Source organism: Dama dama, chromosome 24 (assembly GCF_033118175.1).
Source record: "Dama dama isolate Ldn47 chromosome 24, ASM3311817v1, whole genome shotgun sequence".
Classification (NCBI taxonomy): domain Eukaryota; kingdom Metazoa; phylum Chordata; class Mammalia; order Artiodactyla; family Cervidae; genus Dama; species Dama dama.
In genome coordinates this window covers 46893565-46914129 of record NC_083704.1, presented here as the reverse complement: position 1 = coordinate 46914129, position 20565 = coordinate 46893565, and the positions used below count along the sequence as shown (strand labels likewise).

At 36.8% G+C, this 20565-nt stretch overlaps 1 protein-coding gene across 9 annotated transcripts in view; it reads right to left on the bottom strand.

The window, feature by feature from the left end:
- CFAP20DC (CFAP20 domain containing) overlaps positions 1-20565 on the bottom strand; it is a 264689-nt gene that overhangs the window by 101419 nt on the left and 142705 nt on the right. For 7 of the 9 annotated variants that reach the window (XM_061128199.1, XM_061128203.1, XM_061128198.1 and 4 more), the window contains 2 exons: positions 19659-19784; positions 16812-17146 (listed from right to left, as the gene is read on the bottom strand). In XM_061128199.1, the coding sequence (XP_060984182.1) occupies positions 16812-17146; positions 19659-19784 (461 nt within the window). The remainder of the gene's footprint in view (positions 1-16811; positions 17147-19658; positions 19785-20565) is intronic. The other 2 variants (XM_061128207.1, XM_061128204.1) reach the window with 1 other exon arrangement.

The following is a 20565-nucleotide window of genomic DNA, read 5'->3' as shown; positions in this document are numbered from 1 at the left end:
CTCACTAAATATAGTCATTTGGAAAGTTTAAAGTAAAAGCTGAAAACATTTTACTAATGTCTAATTCTGAAATTAGCCCAAACAATTTTAATTTTTAAAATCTGAGAAAGGAGATACTACAAACGAAAAACATCAATGGCCATGAAGGTAAATAACAAAAAAGAGAAATATGGTGCTATTTCACTTGGTATTTTCCTGCTATAAAACAATAAATATAAAGAAAAAATATGTGATAATTACTTATACTTGTCATAAGATTTTTCTAATTTGTCTCATCTATTTAAATATGTAATAAGTAAACTTAAAACAGAAAAAATAATAAAAGCAGAGTACAATTTAAAGACATTATCTGATGTCTGAGATTGTACTATCTTACATTTTGTTTCAGTAAGCTATTCCAGTATCCTTTCATTTACAGCTGCATAGAACCAAATATTTGTTTTTTCCAAAGTTTGGCATTTTTAAACAAAATATTGGTATGACTGATGAAACTGGTCAGCTTCTTCTGAATGTTTGGCCATCATACACCTCAAGATATAGACCACTGTCTGAGGTGAAGTTTATATTTCAGTAGATGTTAAGTATCTTAAAGGTGAGACAGAATTGCTTTAGGTTGGACACTGGATGAGAAGAATTTATTGAATCTTTTTAATTAGAAAGGATTCATCTGTCTGTGTGTCTTTCACTGTTCTGTCTCTCTTACTTTCTTCCTCATCATAGGCTAGGCGCTGCTCTAGGCGCTGCAGATTTGGGGAATATAATGGCAGGCCAGAAGTTAAACCTTGCCATCCAGGATCTTTGCCTAAAAAGCAACAAAGGGTCACTGAGAAATTTGATGGGGGGAAATGTCATGATGGCACAAAACAGAAGGCATGGGGATGAGTTTGAATTTGTGCAGATATTGTTTATGGATATCAGAAGTGTCTGTGGAGATAGTAGCAAGGGAGGCAATTATGAGAGTATTAAATTGTTAATGATCAGAAATGCTGAGGTGGCTGTGGTAATTCAATGGTGGTGATAATGGAGGCTGGACTGATTTGAGAGTTCTGTAGAAGGCAGAGTGTGTTGTACTTGGTGCATTTGGGAAGCTTTTACATGGAGTCTGCGATTTCTAATCCTGTCATGTTATGATTCACCTTTCTTGTGGAAAGCAGTTGGGATTATCAGACAACTGTGCCCTCAAGAAAGGTATACTTGGGTCTAAGAACCTCTCCTAAGAAACAGCTTGCCTATCTGTAGTAAAGGAAGAACTGCAGAGTGTCTAAGGATCTTTTACAAACATTTCTTCTTGGCATTCATCCTGGGTCTCGTTTTCTTTGTCTATGTTGACTTGATCTTCTGATATATTTATTTCTTTATAAATGATGGAGGAGAAATTTATTGTTCAGAGTGCCAGATAGGGGAAAGAAAAGATGGTAATTGGGTATCAATCCATGGGACTTACTTTATGTCCCAAGTGGAAAAATAAGAAGTTTAAGAATATTTCTGTCCTTGTGAAGTACAACATGGCTGAGCTGCAGGCACTGGGCAACTCTCTTTGCTGTACATTTACTGAGTAAGCTTGTCCTTCACCATATCCTGGGAACCTTGAGGATGTTTATATGATTGAATAACTTTGCCTTCAGGCAGAAAACTGGAAAGAGTGCAAGAGACCTGAAAAATACCTCATGCTCTGAATTACTACAGAATGGAGTGGTGACTCTTGTAATTTTTGTTTCAGAGACAAAAAGAGAATAAAAGTTTAGCCAGTTTTCTAGAGAAAGGTAAACAGAACACAGAACAAACATCTTTCGAGCCTTAGTTTTAAGAAAGAACTAGTGGAACTAGGATTGATTTTTAATAATTCAGTCTGGTTGTTAGACAGTGTTATATCTTTCCCAACTCTTAAAAAAAAAAATCCAGTCTAATTTCTTATAATTGTTATACACAATTGACAGTGGGATTTCTGTGACCTAAGTACTCTTTACTTATTCATTTCCATCATGTTTTCACAGTAAAAAATAAGGACATGTACTGTGAATTTAAAACATATTATTAACCAACAGATTCCCCTTAACAAAAACCAGCTGGTTACAGGGAAAAGGTATAATTACAACTCTTTGGATCAGAATCTCTGGATCACTATGGGATTCCATTTTGTATACGACATCGGGGGAAATTGTGAGCTTTTGCAATAACATTAGTTCAATAAATATTAAGCTCCTATTATGTGTAAGGTATTTTCTAGGAACGATATAAGATACACACATAAGAAGAAGAAGGACAGTGCCCTCGAGAGGCATAAAGTCTAGTAGCAGAGGGGTAGATACCTACAAAAGTAATAATTTCAAAAGATAGAAGGAAGTAAATTTCACTTAAAAGTTTCAGATGTACTATTATGAGGACTGGTCTTCCCTGGTGGCTCAGCGGTAAAGAATCTGCCTGCAATGTTGGAAACACAAGTTTGATCCCCCTGGGTCAGAAGATCCCTGGGAGAAGGCAATGGCAACCCACTCCAGTACTCTTGCCTGAAAAATTCCGTGGACAGAGGAGCCTGGTGACTACAATCCATGGGGTCGCAAAGAGTTGGACATGACCGAAATGACTTAGCACTCATGCAAGCAAATGCAAATAACTGTGCTCTTTAGTTGACAACCAAAGTATATACCTGTACCATCTCTATTGTCTGCTAGTGCTGTTGATCATCTAAAAGTTTTTGTCAGCTCACAAATTTCATCACTAAAACATTCAACAGAAGTATTTTTGTCTACCTGAAAGTGTATTTTTTTCCCATCTGTAAGTAGGTCAGAGTACAGCCTTTTCCTTCTTTATGCAAGTTTACTCAGATGTATTTCCTTTTGTATGGCATGAGCCGGGATTATATACACAGAACTGTTCATGAGTATGTAAAGGGACATTCATCTCACATTTTCCCTAAGATATACTCTGATTTGGAAATGGGCCAAGAAATGGACAGATTTAGCTGTGTTCCTGATAGGCATTCATTCTCTTCATAGTACTGAATTTTCATGGTAATATGTTTCTATGCTACTTTAAATGCATGGAAAAGACAAATAAGTGGAGAATCTGGACAGAGCACAAAAGGCTTGCCTATTTTGGCTGGCCTGGAACCAATAAATCTGATCTATCCCAATTTTGAAGGAGGAATTAGGATAAATGGGAAAGGCAAGACAATATATAAGACTAATACTTTGATTTAAGTTGGCTCAGCTTCTATCTTAGAGAGAAAATAGACGGAAAATAAAAAATAGTATTTCTTAGTAGTGGTGCACTGACAAAACTTTCCTCTTTTCTTCAGTAATGTTTGGACTTACTAAAATAGATGATCTAGGCATAAATGACTTTTATTACTTTCATATATGTAACATGCGGACTCAACATGCTTTTGGATTAATCTGTACTAAATAACATATATATGTACTATATGCATAAGAAGTTCACTATAATCTGATTTACTATGATCTGATTGAAAAATAACCACTTTCATTGATTTGGTTTATCACTGAACCATTGAAAACTGGCATAGCAATTGAATAGAATTTGTCATAGTAGTAAAGGATTTGGTATGCCATTTTCATATACCAATCATGTGTTCATCTGTTTCTCAGAAGAACAAATACAAAATCTTTTTGATTTAACATATTTTTTTAAAAGTCCAAATCTCTTGAACCATTTGTCTTCTGGGCTCAGAAACATTTGTTTGTTAGATATTCAATCAGGCCCCAGTGCCGGGAACATCAATAGAGTTTGTCTGATTAACTGTAGCACAGCATATGTATGCTGAAGATGAGAATGATTTCCCCAAGGACCCAGCACTTCCTCTGCTGAACTACGTTTCTTGAAAGGACATGCAGATGGGCACTTGGACAATAATTTCTGGATGCACAAAGCAAATTGCTCTTGCTGAGTTGTAATTTTAAAAAGGTAATTTTAATGACTCTTGAGGGCCATCTACTTGGAGCAGATGGGACCCAGGCTCTTTTGTATCACACCTTTAATGTTGAGTGATTCAGGATAGAACTCTGTTTTAGCCTTTGTATAATAAAAGTGGATGATCATATTTATTTATATTTCAATTGTCTTTTTTAATTCAGTCCACTGTGAAAAAAGTCTTATATAACATTATTAAAAGTTCTCAACAAACACATCTGCAATAGTCCAAACACACTTTTGATGGCAGTTCTGAATCTATAACTGAGATAGAGTCAGCAGGAGTTTCTACTTTTGTCCAAAGTTTTAGTGATTAAATGTGTGAACTGACAGAAACTTTTGGTTGAACAGCACTAGCAGACAATACAGATGATGCAGAAATATAATCTGTCAACTAAAGAGCACAATTATTTGCACAAACACAGCTAAAAGTATCAGTCATAACATCTTTATAAAAAAATAATTTTTTCTTTGATGACAGCAAGATCAACCATTCATATATATCTTAAAGTCTTCACTAACAACTGTTCCTAAGGAGTATTTCTTCTTCTACCTCTTGAATTTAATAGGAAACTATTAAAATAATGCCAAATAAAATGAAAGGAAGATGTGACTGTTTCTAACAACCAACTAACTTGCAGTGTGCTTGGTATTACAAGTACCTGAGCAAATTCCTTATGGGCCGCAAGGAGATCAAACCAGTCCATCCTAAAGGAAATCAGTCCTGAGTATTCACTGGGAGGACTGAGGCTGAAGCTGAAACTTCCAATACTTTGGCCACCTGACGTGAAGAACTGACTCATAGGAAAAGACCCTGATCCTGGGAAAGACTGAAGGCAGAAGGAGAAGGAGATGGCAGAGGATAAGATGGTTGGATGGCATCACCGACTTGATGGACATGAGTTTGAGAAAGCTCTGGGAGTTGGTGATGGACAGGGAAGCCTGGTGTGCTGCAGTCCATGGGGTGGCAAAGAGTCAGACACGACTGAGCGACTGAACTGAACTGAACTGAAACATCTTTACCTGTAGCCGACGATGCCTCACAGACAAATCACAGAAGTTACAGGGACAGTATTGGATGGGCAAATATCATCACGTTAATATTTGGGGAAGATAATGAGATTCCTTTACTTGTGCAAGATAAAAATATATTTTCCTTATAAGCTAGACTTCATGGTCTTTAATTGAATAAAACGAAGTTTTTTGTGAAAATTTCTTATTTATAACCAAATAGTTATCTGCAAATATTTACCTTTTAGCAAAAGCTGTATGATGTTATTTTAAGAAGACAAAGAGTTTTATAACCTACACTACGAGCCTATAACAAAGAAGGGCCAAGTTACAGGAACTAACTTTTTCAGAGAGGAAAAAAGCTTCAGAAGATAATAATAAAGATATGCAGATGTGAACAGCCTAAAAGAATTACTCACGTGGAATAAATATTAAATTTGCCAGATAGGTTTAGAGAGTACGTTATGTTGTAACTCATGATATAAAGAAATAAAAATGCAAGCAATACATTCAAAATAGAATTCTTCCATTTTTTTCCAAGAAGTAAACTGACATTTAAAGTTTTTTAAAGGGTACACAGAAATATAAGTGGCCTCATGTGGAGTAAATATCATTTCTATTGTGAGTATGCAAATATGTGTGAGAATGTAACTCAAAATTATTAGTCAAGCATGTAGGGGTGACAGGATAACAGTGTACATGCCATCAGGAAGAAAAAATGAAATAGTTTAACTAATGAGTGTTAAAAAAACAACCCTTGAAAGCAACAATACCGGGAAAGCTGAAAGGGCTAAAACGGTCCTTATAATTTGTTTTGTTTGTAAATCTGTCCTTGATAGGCTTCAACAGAGTTAAATGAAGAGATCTGGAAGATTCCTGGCTAATTTGAACATAATAAGTAGTCAGTCTACATAATTCATGTCCAAATACGGATAATTCTTTGGCTCAAATGTTTTCGTTTGGACTGTTACGTAAGACAAATTACCTAGCTTTGTAACTATCTACTTTAGTATGTGATACACAGACAGGGTTTAGGGGAAAATGACTATATTTCTAGACAAAAACTGAATTAGAGAAGTAATAAAATATTAATATAAAGCTATCTATCTCAAATTACAAACTGGATATACATACTTGAAGCCACATTGGGAATAATGGCATAAAAAACAAAATAGTGATAATAGTAACATGCTCTTTTTTTTTTTTTTAAGATGCTATAATCCTGTGAAAGGTTTTAACAGCTTTCCTAGAAAATTCATTTTACGTGGTAGCTGATTTTACAACTCACTACAAGATAAATTTCCATAATGTGTCTTCAAATAAGTACCAATTCCAAATTAATTGAGTATCAGGAAAATTAGTGTTATATATCTGCCTAGGGAATAAAATATATAGTAAAGCAAAGATTAAAACGATGTGAAAAAATAAAAACTATGCTTTTGATTAATGAAGATCTCAAATGTGAACTGATGATTAGGAACTTAAATTACAAAGACAATTTTCTTAGCACTGAAAACTTATTTTAATTAGTCTTTAGTATCATAAGTGTATTTTTTCTGTAACATGATAACATGATTTTGCCTATTTTATTTTTTTGCTTCTGAATACATCTCACCAGTTCAGTTCAGTCACTCAGTTGTGTTCGACTCTTTGTGACTCCATGAACCACAGCATGCCAGGCCTCCTTGTCCATCACCAATTCCCGGAGTCCACCCAAACGCATGTCCATTGAGTTGGTGATGCCATCCAACCACCTCATCCTCTGTTGTCCCCTTTTCCTCCTGCCCTCAATCTTTCCTAGCATCAGGGTCTTTTCCAATGAGTTAGCTCTTCGCATGAGGTGGCCAAAGATTTGGAGTTTCAGCTTCAACATCAGTCCTTGCAATGAACATCCAGGACTGATCTCCTTTAGGATGGACTGGTTGGATCTCCTTGCAGTCCAAGGGACTCTCAAGAGTCTTCTCCAACACCACAGTTCAAAAGCATCAATTCTTCTGCGCTCAGCTTTCTTTATAGTCCAACTCTCACATCCATACATGTCCAAAATGCAGTACTTGGATGCAATCTCAAAAATGACAGAATGACCTCTGTTTGTTTCCAAGGCAAACCATTCAATATCACGGTAATGCAAGTCTATGCCCCAACCAGTAATACTGAAGAAGCTGAAGTTGAACAGTTCTATGAATACAGCTAATTTCCCCTTAAAAATATTCGAAGTCTAACATCAAATAGTCTTTCAACTACAAGTTGCAAGCTTCATGCATAATAAGTAATGTAATTATTACTAATTTGTCCACCATTATAATTTCCTTAGGTACAATAGTGTTACTCTAAGAATACTGCATTCTAAAATGATGCAACTAATAGTAAGATTGTCTAAATCAACTGATTTTTCTTCAAAGACTATATGTAAATAACCATTTATAATATGTAATCTAATTTTCCATTGACTTATATAATTAACAAATGGAAGACATAATCCTACAGAAAAGTAACTTACAAAAATCCCCCAAACAATCCAATTTTTTTTTTTAATTTTTTTACTAGTTGGAGGCTAATTACTTCACAACATTTCAGTGGGTTTTGTCATACATTGATATGAATCAGCCATGGATTTACACGTCTTCCCCATCACAATCCCCGCTCCCACCTCCCTTTCCACCCGATTCCTCTCGAAACATCCCACCCTCGCCTTCTCCCACAGAGTTCAAAAGTCTGTTCTGTATTTCTGTGTCTCTTTTTCTGTTTTGCATATAGGGTTATTGTTACCATCTTTCTAAATTCCATATATATGTGTTAGTAGGCTGTAATGTTCTTTATCTTTCTGGCTTACTTCACTCTGTATAAGGGGCTCCAGCTTCATCCATCTCATTAGGACTGGTTCAAATGAATTCTTTTTAATGGTTGAGTAATATTCCATGGTATATCTGTACCACAGCTTCCTTGTCCATTCATCTGCTGATGGGCATCTAGGTTGCTTCCATGTCCTGGCTATTATAAACAGTGCTGCGATGAACATTGGGGTGCACGTGTCTCTTTCAGATCTGGTTTCCTCAGTGTGTATGCCCAGAAGTGGGATTGCTGGGTCATATGGCAATTCTATGTCCAGTTTTTTAAGAAATCTCCACACTGTTTTCCATAGCGGCTGTACTAGTTTGCATTCCCACCAACAGTGTAAGAGGGCTCCCTTTTCTCCACACCCTCTCCAGCATTTATTGCTTGTAGACTTTTGGATAGCAGCCATCCTGACTGGCGTGTAATGGTACCTCATTGTGGTTTTGATTTGCATTTCTCTAATAATGAGTGATGTTGAGCATCTTTTCATGTGTTTGTTAGCCATCTGTATGTCTTCTTTGGAGAAATGTCTGTTTAGTTCTTTGGCCCATTTTTTGATTGGGTCATTTATTTTTTCTGGAATTGAGCTGCAGGAGTTGCTTGTATATTTTTTAGATTAATCCTTTGTCTGTTTCTTCATTTGCTATTATTTTCTCCCAATCTGAGGGCTGTCTTTTCACCTTACTTATAGTTTCCTTTGTAGTGCAAAAGCTTTTAAGTTTCATTAGGTCCCATTTGTTTAGTTTTGCTTTTATTTCCAATATTCTGGGAGGTGGGTCATAGAGGATCTTGCTGTGATTTATGTCGGAGAGTGTTTTGCCTATGTTCTCCTCTAGGAGTTTTATAGTTTCTGGTCTTACATTTAGATCTTTAATCCATTTTGAGTTTATTTTTGTGTATGGTGTTAGAAAGTGTTCTAGTTTCATTCTTTTACAAGTGGTTGACCAGTTTTCCCAGCACCACTTGTTAAAGAGGTTGTCTTTTTTCCATTGTATATCCTTGCCTTTTTTGTCAAAGATAAGGTGTCCATAGGTTCGTGGATTTATCTCTGGGCTTTCTATTCTGTTCCATTGGTCTATGTTTCTGTCTTTGTGCCAGTACCATACTGTCTTGATGACTGTGGCTTTGTAGTAGAGTCTGAAGTCAGGCAGGTTGATTCCTCCAGTTCCATTCTTCTTTCTCAAGATTACTTTGGCTATTCGAGGTTTTTTGTATTTCCATACAAATTGTGAAATTCTTTGGTCTAGTTCTGTGAAAAATACCATGGGTAGCTTGATAGGGATTGCATTGAATCTATAGACTGCTTTGGGTAGAATAGCCATTTTGACAATACTGATTCTTCCAATCCATGAACACGGTATGTTTCTCCATCTGTTTGTGTCCTCTTTGTTTTCTTTCATCAGTGTTTTATAGTTTTCTATGTATAGGTCCTTTGTTTCTTTAGGTAGATATACTCCTAAGTATTTTATTCTTTTTGTTGCAATGGTGAATGGTATTGTTTCCTTAATTTCTCTTTCTGTTTTTTCATTGTTAGTATATAGGAATGCAAGGGATTTCTGTGTGTTAATTTTATATCCTGCAACTTTACTATATTCATTGATTAGCTCTAGTAATTTTCTGGAAGAGTCTTTAGGGTTTTCTATGTAGAGGATCATGTCATCTGCAAACAGTGAGAGTTTCACTTCTTCTTTTCCCATCTGGATTCCTTTTACTTCTTTTTCTGCTCTGATTGCTGTGGCCAAAACTTCCAACACTATGTTGAATAGTAGTGGTGAGAGTGGGCATCCTTGTCTTGTTCCTGATTTCAGGGGAAATGCTTTCAATTTTTCACCATTGAGGGTGATGCTTGCTGTGGGTTTGTCATATATAGCTTTTATTATGTTGAGGTATGTTCCTTCTATTCCTGCTTTTTGGAGAGTTTTAATCATAAATGAGTGTTGAATTTTGTCAAAGCCTTTTCTGCATCTATTGAGATAATCATATGGTTTTTATCTTTCAATTTGTTAATGTGGTGTATTACATTGATTGATTTGCGGATATTGAAGAATCCTTGCATTCCTGGGATAAAGCCCACTTGGTCGTGGTGTATGATTTTTTTAATATGTTGTAGGATTCTGTTTGCTAGAATTTTGTTAAGGATTTTTGCATCTATGTTCATCAGTGATATTGGCCTGTAGTTTTCTTTTTTTGTGGCATCTTTGTCTGGTTTTGGAATTAGGGTGATGGTGGCCTCATAGAATGAGTTTGGAAGTTTACCTTCTTCTGCAATTTTCTGGAAGAGTTTGAGTAAGATAGGTGTTAGCTCTTCTCTAAATTTCTGGTAGAATTCAGCTGTGAAGCCATCTGGTCCTGGGCTTTTGTTTGATGGAAGATTTTTGATTACAGTTTCGATTTCCTTGCCTGTGATGGGTCTGTTAAGATCTTCTATTTCTTCCTGGTTCAGTTTTGGAAAGTTATACTTTTCTAAGAATTTGTCCATTTCATCCAAGTTGTCCATTTTATTGGCATAGAGCTGCTGGTAGTAGTCTCTTATGATCCTTTGTATTTCAGTGTTGTCTGTTGTGATCTCTCCATTTTCATTTCTAATTTTGCTAATTTGGTTCTTCTCTCTTTGTTTCTTAATGAGTCTTGCTAATGGTTTGTCAATTTTGTTTATTTTTTCAAAAAACCAGCTTTTAGCTTTGTTGATTTTTGCTATGGTCTCTTTAGTTTCTTTTGCATTTATTTCTGACTTAATTTTTAAGATTTCTTTCCTTCTGCTAACCCTGGGGTTCTTCATTTCTTCCTTCTCTAATTGCTTTAGGTGTAGAGTTAGGTTACTTATTTGGCTTTTTTCTTGTTTCTTGATATAAGCCTGTAATGCTATGAACCTTCCCCTTAGCACTGCTTTTACAGTGTCCCATAGGTTTTGGGTTGTTGTGTTTTCATTTTCATTCGTTTCTATACATATTTTGATTTCTTCTATGATTTGTTGGTTATTCAGAAGCGTGTTATTTAGCCTCCATGTGTTTGAATTTTTAACAATTTTTTGTTCCTGTAATTGAGATCTAATCTTACTGCACTGTGGTCAGAAAAGATGACTGGAATGATTTCAATTTTTTTGAATTTTCCAAGACCAGATTTATGGCCCAGGATGTGATCTATTCTGGAGAAGGTTCCGTGTGCACTTGAGAAAAAGGTGAAGTTGATTGTTTTGGGGTGAAATGTCCTATAGATATCAATTAGGTCTAGCTGGTCCATTGTGTCATTTAAGGTTTGTGTTTCCTTGTTAATTTTCTGTTTAGTTGATCTATCCATAGTTGTGAGTGGGGCATTAAAGTCTCCCACTATTATTGTGTTACTATTAATTTCCTCTTTCATACTCGTTAGTGTTTGCCATATATATTGTGGTGCTCCTATGTTGGGTGCATATATATTTATAATTGTTATATCTTCTTCTTGGATTGATCCTTTGATCATTATGTAGTGTCCTTCTTTGTCTCTTTTCACAGCCTTTATTTGAAAGTCTATTTTATCTGATATGAGTATTGCGACTCCTGCTTTCTTTTGGTCTCCGTTTGCATGAAATATTTTTTTCCAGCCCTTCACTTTTAGTCTGTATGTGTCTCTTGTTTTGAGGTGGGTCTCTTGTAGACAGCATATATAGGGGTCTTGTTTTTGTATCCATTCAGCCAATCTTTGTCTTTTGGTTGGAGCATTCAACCCATTTACATTTAAGGTAATTATTGATAGGTGTGGTCCCGTTGCCATTTACTTTGTTGTTTTGGGTTCACGTTTATACAACCTTTCTGCATTTCCTGTCTAGAGAAGATCCTTTAGCATTTGTTGAAGAGCTGGTTTGGTGGTGCTGAATTCTCTCAGCTTTTGCTTATCTGTAAAGCTTTTGAATTCTCCTTCATATCTGAATGAGATCCTTGCTGGATACAGTAATCTAGGTTGTAGGTTATTCTCTTTCATTACTTTCAGAACGTCCTGCCATTCCCTTCTGGCCTGGAGGGTTTCTATTGATAGATCAGCTGTTATCCTTATGGGAATCCCTTTGTGTGTTATTTGTTATTTCTCCCTTGCTGCTTTTAAGATTTGTTCTTTGTGTTTGATCTTTGTTAATTTGATTAATATGTGTCTTGGGGTGTTTCGCCTTGGGTTTATCCTGTTTGGGACTCTCTGGGTTTCTTGGACTTGGGTGGCTATTTCCTTCCTCATTTTAGGGAAGTTTTCAGCTATTATCTCCTCGAGTATTTTCTCATGGCCTTTCTTTTGGTCTTCTTCTTCTGGGACTCCTATGATTCGAATGTTGGGGCGTTTCACATTGTCCCAGAGGTCCCTGAGGTTGTCCTCATTTCTTTTGATCCTTTTTTCTTTTTTCCTCTCTGCTTCATTTATTTCCACTATTTTATCTTCTACCTCACTTATCCTATCTTCTGCCTCCGTTATTCTACTCTTGGTTCCCTCCAAAGTGTTTTTGATCTCATTCATTGCATTGTTCATTTTTAACTGACTCTTTTTTATTTCTTCTAGGTCTTTATTAAACATTTCTTGTATCTTTTCAGTCTTAGTCTCCAGGCTATTTATCTGTAACTCCATTTTGTTTTCAAGATTTTGGATCATTTTTATTATCATTATTCTAAATTCTTTTCCAGGTAGATTCCCTATCTCCTCCTCTTTTGTTTGACTTGGTGGGCATTTTTCATGTTCCTTTACCTGTTGGGTATTTCTTTGCCTTTTCATCTTGTTTAGATTGCTGTGTCTGGAGTGGGCTTTCTGTATTCTGGAGGTCTGTGGTTCCTTTTTATTGTGGAGGATTTATCCAGTGGGTGGGGTTAGACGATTGGCTTGTCAAGGTTTCCTGGTTAGGGAAGCTTGCGTCAGTGTTCTGGTGCGTGGAACTTGATTTCTTCTCTTTGGAGAGCAATGGAGTGCCCAGTAATGAGTTTTGAGATGGGTCTATGTGTTAGGTGTGACCTTGGGCAGCCTGTATGTTGACATTCAGGGCTATGTTCCTGCGTTGCTGGAGAATTTGTGTGGTATGTCTTGCTCTAAAACTTATTGGCTCTTGGGTGGTGGTTGGTTTCAGTGTAGGTATGGAGGCTTTTGGACGGTCACTTATTACTTAAAGTTCCATGTGGTCAGGAATTTTCTGGTGTTCTTAGGTTTTGGGCTTAAGTTTCCTGCCTCTGGATTTCAGTTTTATTTTTCCTGTAGTCTCAGGACTTCTCCAACTATACAGCACTGATAATAAAACTTCTAGGTTAATGGCGAAAAGATTCTCCCCCGTTAGGGACACCCAGAGCGGTTCACAGAGTTACATGAAGAGGAGAAAAGGGAGGAGGGAGATAGAGATGAGCAAGAGGAGAAAAAGGGGGACTCAAGAGGAGAGAGAGAGATCTACGCAGCTGTCTGTTCCCAGAGTGTTCTCCGTAGCCCAGACACCTACAAAGATTCACAGAATTGGATTGGGAAGAGAAGGGGAAAGGAGGAAATAGAGGTGTCCTGAGGTAGAAAACAGAGAGTCAAGATTGGGAGAGAATAATCTTCGGTTTCAAAATAGGGCTTCTCTTCCTTTTTTTTTTTTGTAAGGTTATAGTGTATTGAAAATGAAAATTAAGGAGTATTAGAGGAGTACTGGAGGACTTGAAAAGAAATAAGAGAAAAAGAAAAATAGAAAAAAGAAGAGAAAAAGGAAAGAAAAAAAAAGAAGAAAAAAGAAAAAAAAAGAAAAAGAAAAAAAAAAGTAAGAGAAAAAAAAATTTTTATTTTTTCCTAATTAAAAAACTCGTAAAAATCTATGAAAATGAAAGTGAAGGAGTAATGGGGGAGTAATGGGGAATTTTAAAGGAAAATAAAAGAGAAAAAAAAAAAAGAAAAAAAAATTTTTTTTTTTCTTTCTTCCTTACTTAGAAAAAAAAAAAAAGTAAAAATATATCTAGGAATTTCTCTGGAGCTGTTGCGGTCAGTGTGGGTTTGGCTCAGTTTCAGATAGCTCTTCATTCCAGGTTACACTTCTCGATAGTTATAGGGCCCTTCCGGTGTAGTCCGTGTTTTCTACAGGGATTTTAATCTGTTGCACTAGTCCCTTCTGAAGCGGTTCCCTTTGTTTATTTGGCTTCTGTTTGCCGGTCTCTTCAGAGCCTCATTTCCGCCCTGACACAGGCGGGCGGAGGTGGACTCTTATTTAGGTAGCTAGTTCCGTCGCTCTGCGGGGAGGGGCTGGCACTGCGGGGCGGGGCTGGCGCTGCCGGGAGGGGCTGACGCTGCTTTCTCCGTCTGCGCCGCTCAGGCTCCCGGCTGTTCTATATGGAGCGCGCCCCGCGCTGCGAGAGGTTCCAGCCCTCGGGTGTTCCACAAAAGCGCGAAACGAAAAGCTGCGCCTGCTCTCTGTGCCTTCCCCGTCAGAGCGGTCCAGGCAGCGAGGGGCTTGGTGGGCGCACTCTCCCCAGGTGTGGCGCGCCCACTCCCTTCCGCGGACCCAGTTTCAGTTTCCGCTGGCGCCAGTCGGGTGCGCGCGCCTTCTGCCCTCCGGGTCCCCAGCCCCAGTCCCCGCCCGCACCGGTCGGGTGCCTGCGCCCTGTGTCTCGCCGCGACCTTCCCCTCCCCCCTGCCTCCTGCCTCCGGCGGGGCTGGGTCGGTCCGTAGCCTGCGAGCTCTTCTCTGGACTTTCTCGGTCCCTTTGTTCTGCGAACGGCCGGCAGTGTGTTCCGGTTAATTTTCTCTCTCTCTTTTGGTCTCCCACAGTTCAAGTTGGCAACTCACAGAAGCTCCCTCCGATTGTCCTCAGGGCACTCAGGCCCGGACCCTACCCCAAGCAATGCCGCCTAAGACTCCCTTCCCGGGACAGATCTCCGTCCTTAGCTCTTTTGTCTCACTTTTTATCTTTATATTTTGTCCTACCTCCTTTCGAAGACAATGGGCTGCTTTTCTAGGCGCCTGATGACCTCAGTTAGCGATCAGAAGTTGTTTTGTGAAGTTTGTTCTGCATTCAGTTATTCTTTTGATGAATTTGTAGGAGAGAAAGTGGTCTCCCTGTCCTACTCCTCCGCCATCTTGGCTCCTCCCCCCAAACAATCCAATTTGATAAAAAAAAAAAGGATCAAGACAAGGTATAGAACTTGTTTAAACATAGCCCGGCACTTTTGTTGGTCATCTGTATTTTAGTTTGTATCTTGTTATTGCCTCTAACAGCAAAGCCTGCATGATATAGAGGTCTTCTGCCCTTCTCTCTGGCTGCCCACTCTTTATAGGCTCTGAATAAAGGTGGAGCAGGGCAGGTGTTAGCAATGAGATGGTCACACTACAGACTCAAGCCATCTGATGGTCTTGGCACAGGGGTGACCAGAGAGCTATGTCAATCACAGCTTTGAAAATGCATAATAAATTAATTTTTAATTTCATGTGGTTGGTAACAAGTACATGTCTGCATAATAAATGGTGAAGGATGTCAGAAGTTGAGAAGCTAGTAGCAAAAGAAAGCATATAAAGTAAAGACAAATTGAAATATTCAGAACTATATGCTTCATTTTCTCCAAAGGCTCTATTGCTTCTTCTCAAGGCTCATCCTTCATTATAGGTGGAGAGGTATCTTCCTAATGTGGTGTTATTTAAAGGGTAGTTTCCACATAATACTTCTCTCAAAGTTTCCAGAGAACTGTCACTTCCCATCTGACATAGAACTGCTACCATCACAGTAATTCTTTTGGCTCAGGTAAATTGTGCACATGGGAAGGGGATGGGCCTACCCAGTTAACAAAATGGTATGATTACTAGATTAACCAGTTAATACTGTAGAAGAATTGACAGTTGGGATGGAAGCAATATAGATGCTGAAAACAAATGTTCATTTTACAGTTTATAGGTTAATTTTATTCAGGGTGAAAGGGACAAATTTGTTCCCAACACATTTTAAATGTACCATTTATTCATTTATGCATAAAGTGGTTTGCAGTAGGTTTATGTTTCATTTGACTAACAGTTTCATCACACTCAGAAGCAAGAATGTTATAAAAAAGGATTTCCCCATGCATTTTTGCTACAGAAACTCATTAAAAGTTGGAAAAAAATCATAATTACTGTCTGAACAATCTCACCATATTCTCAACTGGTTCTGAAGGTAGGAGTTATGGACTTACATATTTCCTCTTGTCCAAAGGGGTATTCTTAATCAGATACAGCTGTTAAAAATAAGTTTGTAAGCATACAAACATGTTTTCTTAATTATTCCTATAATTTCTACATATAATTTGTATAATTTCACTAAACCATAACTTCACTATAATCTGCTTTTAAAATACTTTTTTTCCTAGAAAATATCAATGTGTATCAATAAGGAACAATGCTAAAGAAATTTCACAAATTCATTTTCTATGGAGAAAAAGAGGTATAATATATTAAGTTTTAAACAAATGTGTCAAACTCCAGTTTGGTATTTCACAAGGTATTAAAAACTTTTTATGAATTTATTAATTTATGAGATACATTTGTATTCTAAATAATTGCAAACAGAAAACCTCCTGTAATGCAAATCCCAGCAGTAATCCATGATTCATTATTGCAACTTTAATTGGCACAACTCTTGAAATTCTGGGACCATATGGAAAATAATGAGTCCTAATAGGTCTAAGGTGAGAAGATGGCAGGGGAGTAAGGAAGGCAGGAAACTGTCAATTCAGAATGCTTAGCAGCTGCAACACAATTTCCCCAGAGATCGAGAACAATGTGTTCTCAGTGTTTTACTGGTCATGCTGTCATATAACTAAACTGCATATTATTTCTCATTCTGTGAGACAAAGATTAAAATGAAAAAACAAAATCAAACCAAAAACTGGTTTCCATAATTAAAAATAAAATTGGCTGACTGTTAATAAAAAAGGCAACAATTTAGAGTTACCATAACAACCTGAGGCAACTGTTGACTGACACTGCAATCTGCTGCATTTTTATAAATAGCAGTTGATTTCCCCTCTTTCAACTAGTTTTAGTGTTTAGTTGGAGCTAATAGAACAACTATGCTTTACAACTATTTCCCTCGTCAGGCAACATACCTCTTCGCTGCTGTCACCACCGTAAAAATCTTCCTCTGTCTGGGTGTCACTCCTTGTCACACTGGTATCTTCCTTTAGATCCAAAGTAAACAGGCACGCTTCTGGGGACATAGTCTGAGTCTTTCCATGAGGTGCTGATCGTGGTCTGGATGAAAAAGTGAAAACATCCTTTGGAACAGTCTGGGTTTCCTCTGTCTGTTGATCATGTTCACTTTCCTTGCTGGCTTCTAAGCACAGGCATGAAGTATGGCACGAATCTTCACCCAGAAGTAGAGACTGTGTGGTAGAGGCCAAATAGGGGAGGTCATCGCCATTTTTGGGAAATATCCACTCATCTGACAATTGCAAAAGTTGACAGAAGTTAGAGTAGTGTTCCATAAGTGTTATATTAGGCAGGTAGTTAAATTAACATTTCTTGCTGAAACAGGTTTATCAAATAATGCAAAAGCCAAGGAAGGTAATTTATCCCCCATCTTATAACCTGCTACACTTTTAACCCACAGTTAGTGCTCAGAGCTATGGGCAACTCATTGGTACTTACTTCCTCTCTATCTGAGTTGAAACACTGGCCAGGAAATTTGAAAGTCTGAAATAATTATCACCTATCTTGCAGCAAGTTCTTCATAGCACAGTCTCATCAATTTGATAATCCAGAGTGGGGGAATCTTCCAAATTTAAAAGGGTCTGAGTTCAGGAGGACAGAGTACTTAAGTTCTTTAAATAAAATGTCTGGGCCTTGTTCAGATTACAAAACTGCAGGAGGCGAAAAAAAAAAAAAAACTACAAAAAGGTGACAGTCTTTCCCTCTCCACTCTGCTAATTGGAATAAGACAATTCATAAATTAAACTGAGAAGATCTGTCAAGTAATAGTAAGTCCACAGAAGTATTTGTTAGTGTGACTGGTGAGTTCTGCTGCTGAAAAGGACCTTTGGGTTTAATTTTAATTTTAGGAGAGAGTGTTTTGTTATGAAAGTCTTTTCTGAACATTTTTGTTTTCTTTAAAAATACTATATACCACCACTAAGATATATTGTCACCAAAACTTCAAAAAAATTTATCTTTTACTCAATATTGGGATAGATCTTATAATTTCATGACCACAAAAAACTTGAAAAGAATTTTCTATAAAAAGCATTATTAAAAGTAGGCTTACTTTCTTCTTTAGAATGACAGCAGGAAAAGCTGAGCATTTTCTCAACTGAATCTGTTTTATGTTTTTTTTTTTTAAATTTTTTGCTACACTTATTTTTTGTCAATGGTCAAAATCTTACAAGAATTGTGTTCTGCAGAACCACAATGCAAACATGGTAATTTTACTCCTGATTCTTGAATCATATTATGTTTCTCATATCATAAGAAGAATATCCAAGAGCTAAGACTGGCTAACTTGAAACTTCAAAGCTGATACTAAAAAATCAAAAGCAACAAACAAAAAGGCCCTTAATAAAAATTAGATTGATGGCACACATAAAACTGTATTCTTCTCAAGTGAATTCATCTGTTTCTTAACTTATGACTATGATTATGTAACATAACTTGCCTATAAAAGGGCTATAAATATGCATTTCTTAGCTAAAATCTAGTAAGGACAAGGCTTTCCCATTTTCTATAGGTAAATGGACAATAGCAGGTTGAGTCGACTTCATCCGACCACGTTCACAGCAAATGTGGAGAGTCCTGAGTCAGTGTAGCTGTGAGTGATAGTCGTTCAGTCATGTCCAACTCTGCGACCCCATGGACTATAGCCCGCCAGGCTCCTCTGTCTGTGGAATTCTCCAGGCAAGAATACTGCAGTAGGTTGCCATTTCCTTCTGTGGTGGATGAAATTAATAGATTCACTGGCTTGTCCTCTTCTGGAGAGCAAACTCTCTGCTTGGTGCTAAGTGCCTAGCAGGTGCTTTGTAAACACGGTAAATGCTTTAGTAAATGTTGAGTAAGATTACAAAAACCAGTGTGTTTTGTTATGTATAGGAGTGTGTAAAGAAAATGGGAGGAAAAGATCTTGGGAATCTACATTAGGTAATTAAACAACTTGTATGACCTAGCACCAAACATATTATTAACTGTCAAAAAAGTCAAAGTAAAAGAAGTGTTTTTACACCAAAAGAACTCTAATTATCTCACTACCAAATGCTTTTTTGGAATTTGCAGTTTTACCTCAAGTATTTCCATATCAATTGTAATGAATAATTTGGTATGTTTTCTTAGGAAAATATGTAAATTACTGTGTAATCACAATATTGCAGCAAACAAGATAAATGCAAGAATGATCACCTAAACATCTAATTAGTTTTTCTACACAGTCAGATTTATGCTAGAGACACTAATTGCACCTAACATTTTAATGAAGGTTTCAACACTGCATAAATAAGACTGACAAACTACAAACAATTTTCATTTATTTTCTTTTTTCCCTAGCTCAAAAACAATTTGCTTTTGTAAAAGTACCACACACCTGCTAGGCAAGATATGTTGATGGGCTCAATGCTCTATACTCCAACATCTCCATTATAAAGAGGACTGGAGAATTGCAACAATAGATAATCTTTGGGGAGGGTGACGATGTCATAGATAATCTTTCTGGAGGGTGAAGATGTCATGTGAAAACTTCACAGAGTTTTAAACTTTCATTCTGAACACGGTAACTTGTACATTGAAATTTGAAAATAAAAATAGTCTTTCATCCATTAAAGTCTGACATAAAACTGAGTTAAAAAGAATTTTAAAGAATGATAGATTATAGGAAATGTCTGTATCATGACTTTTCAAAATGCCCAGGCTTGAAATATTTAACATATCCATATATTATTAACTGTTAGCAATTATGGTATAATAAAGATGCTAACCTGCTTGATCAGGAGACTGGGGTACTGGAGAGTGGGGGTTCAATGTCTCTGCTCTTTGCTGGGACATAGTGGTGAGGACAGTTGCTGCTTTATGTTCATCATTCCTGTTATCTTCTGAAGAATTGCCTTTAATGGAATAAATATTTTCTTCTATATTACTTCTTTTTAGATATATAAATTAATTTTTGAAAAATGGCATTTGGTATACTTTTCTATATGATTATTACAAAGAAAGTTTGATGTGACAATACAGATTATATGCATTTTTTTTTCCAGTAGGATATTTTGAGATGAACCCAGCTGTATTTTTTGTAGAGGTTCATCTTAAAATTCCTTGATATTTGCATGGGGACATTTTAAATTTAAGTTTTATGATATGTGATAAAATGAATTCCAAAACCCATATAATTTTTAAAAGGTCCTATATTTTTTCCTTAGGTTCCATGTAAAATGGAGTGTGTTTTCTCTAAATGACAATTCTTATTGAACTCAACTCTTTTAAACCAAGCTTGTTCCTTTAGCAGCTTAAGAAAAATGGACACAGACATTATTGCAGAAGTAATTTTTCTACCTACTATTTTATAAAAATAATATGAAACCTAGCAAGCGGAATTTTGGCCTCCCCAAGAAAGCTACACTTTCGAGAAATTATGCTAACAGATGTATATATCATAGATTCTGGGCTTGATTCAGGATAGACTAATGCATGTGTATACAAATCTGTACATACGTGACTCAAATCTAGTATTCTAAGGAATAACTATTAACAGAATAGTCAACTATATCTCTCTAATGCTTTACTGGTTGCAAAGAGCTGAAATTTTAATCTACATTATAATAGACATCAAGAAGTCCAAAAGGAGAGACAGCAAATATAAAAACAATCTAAAACGGGCCCAACTTAAAA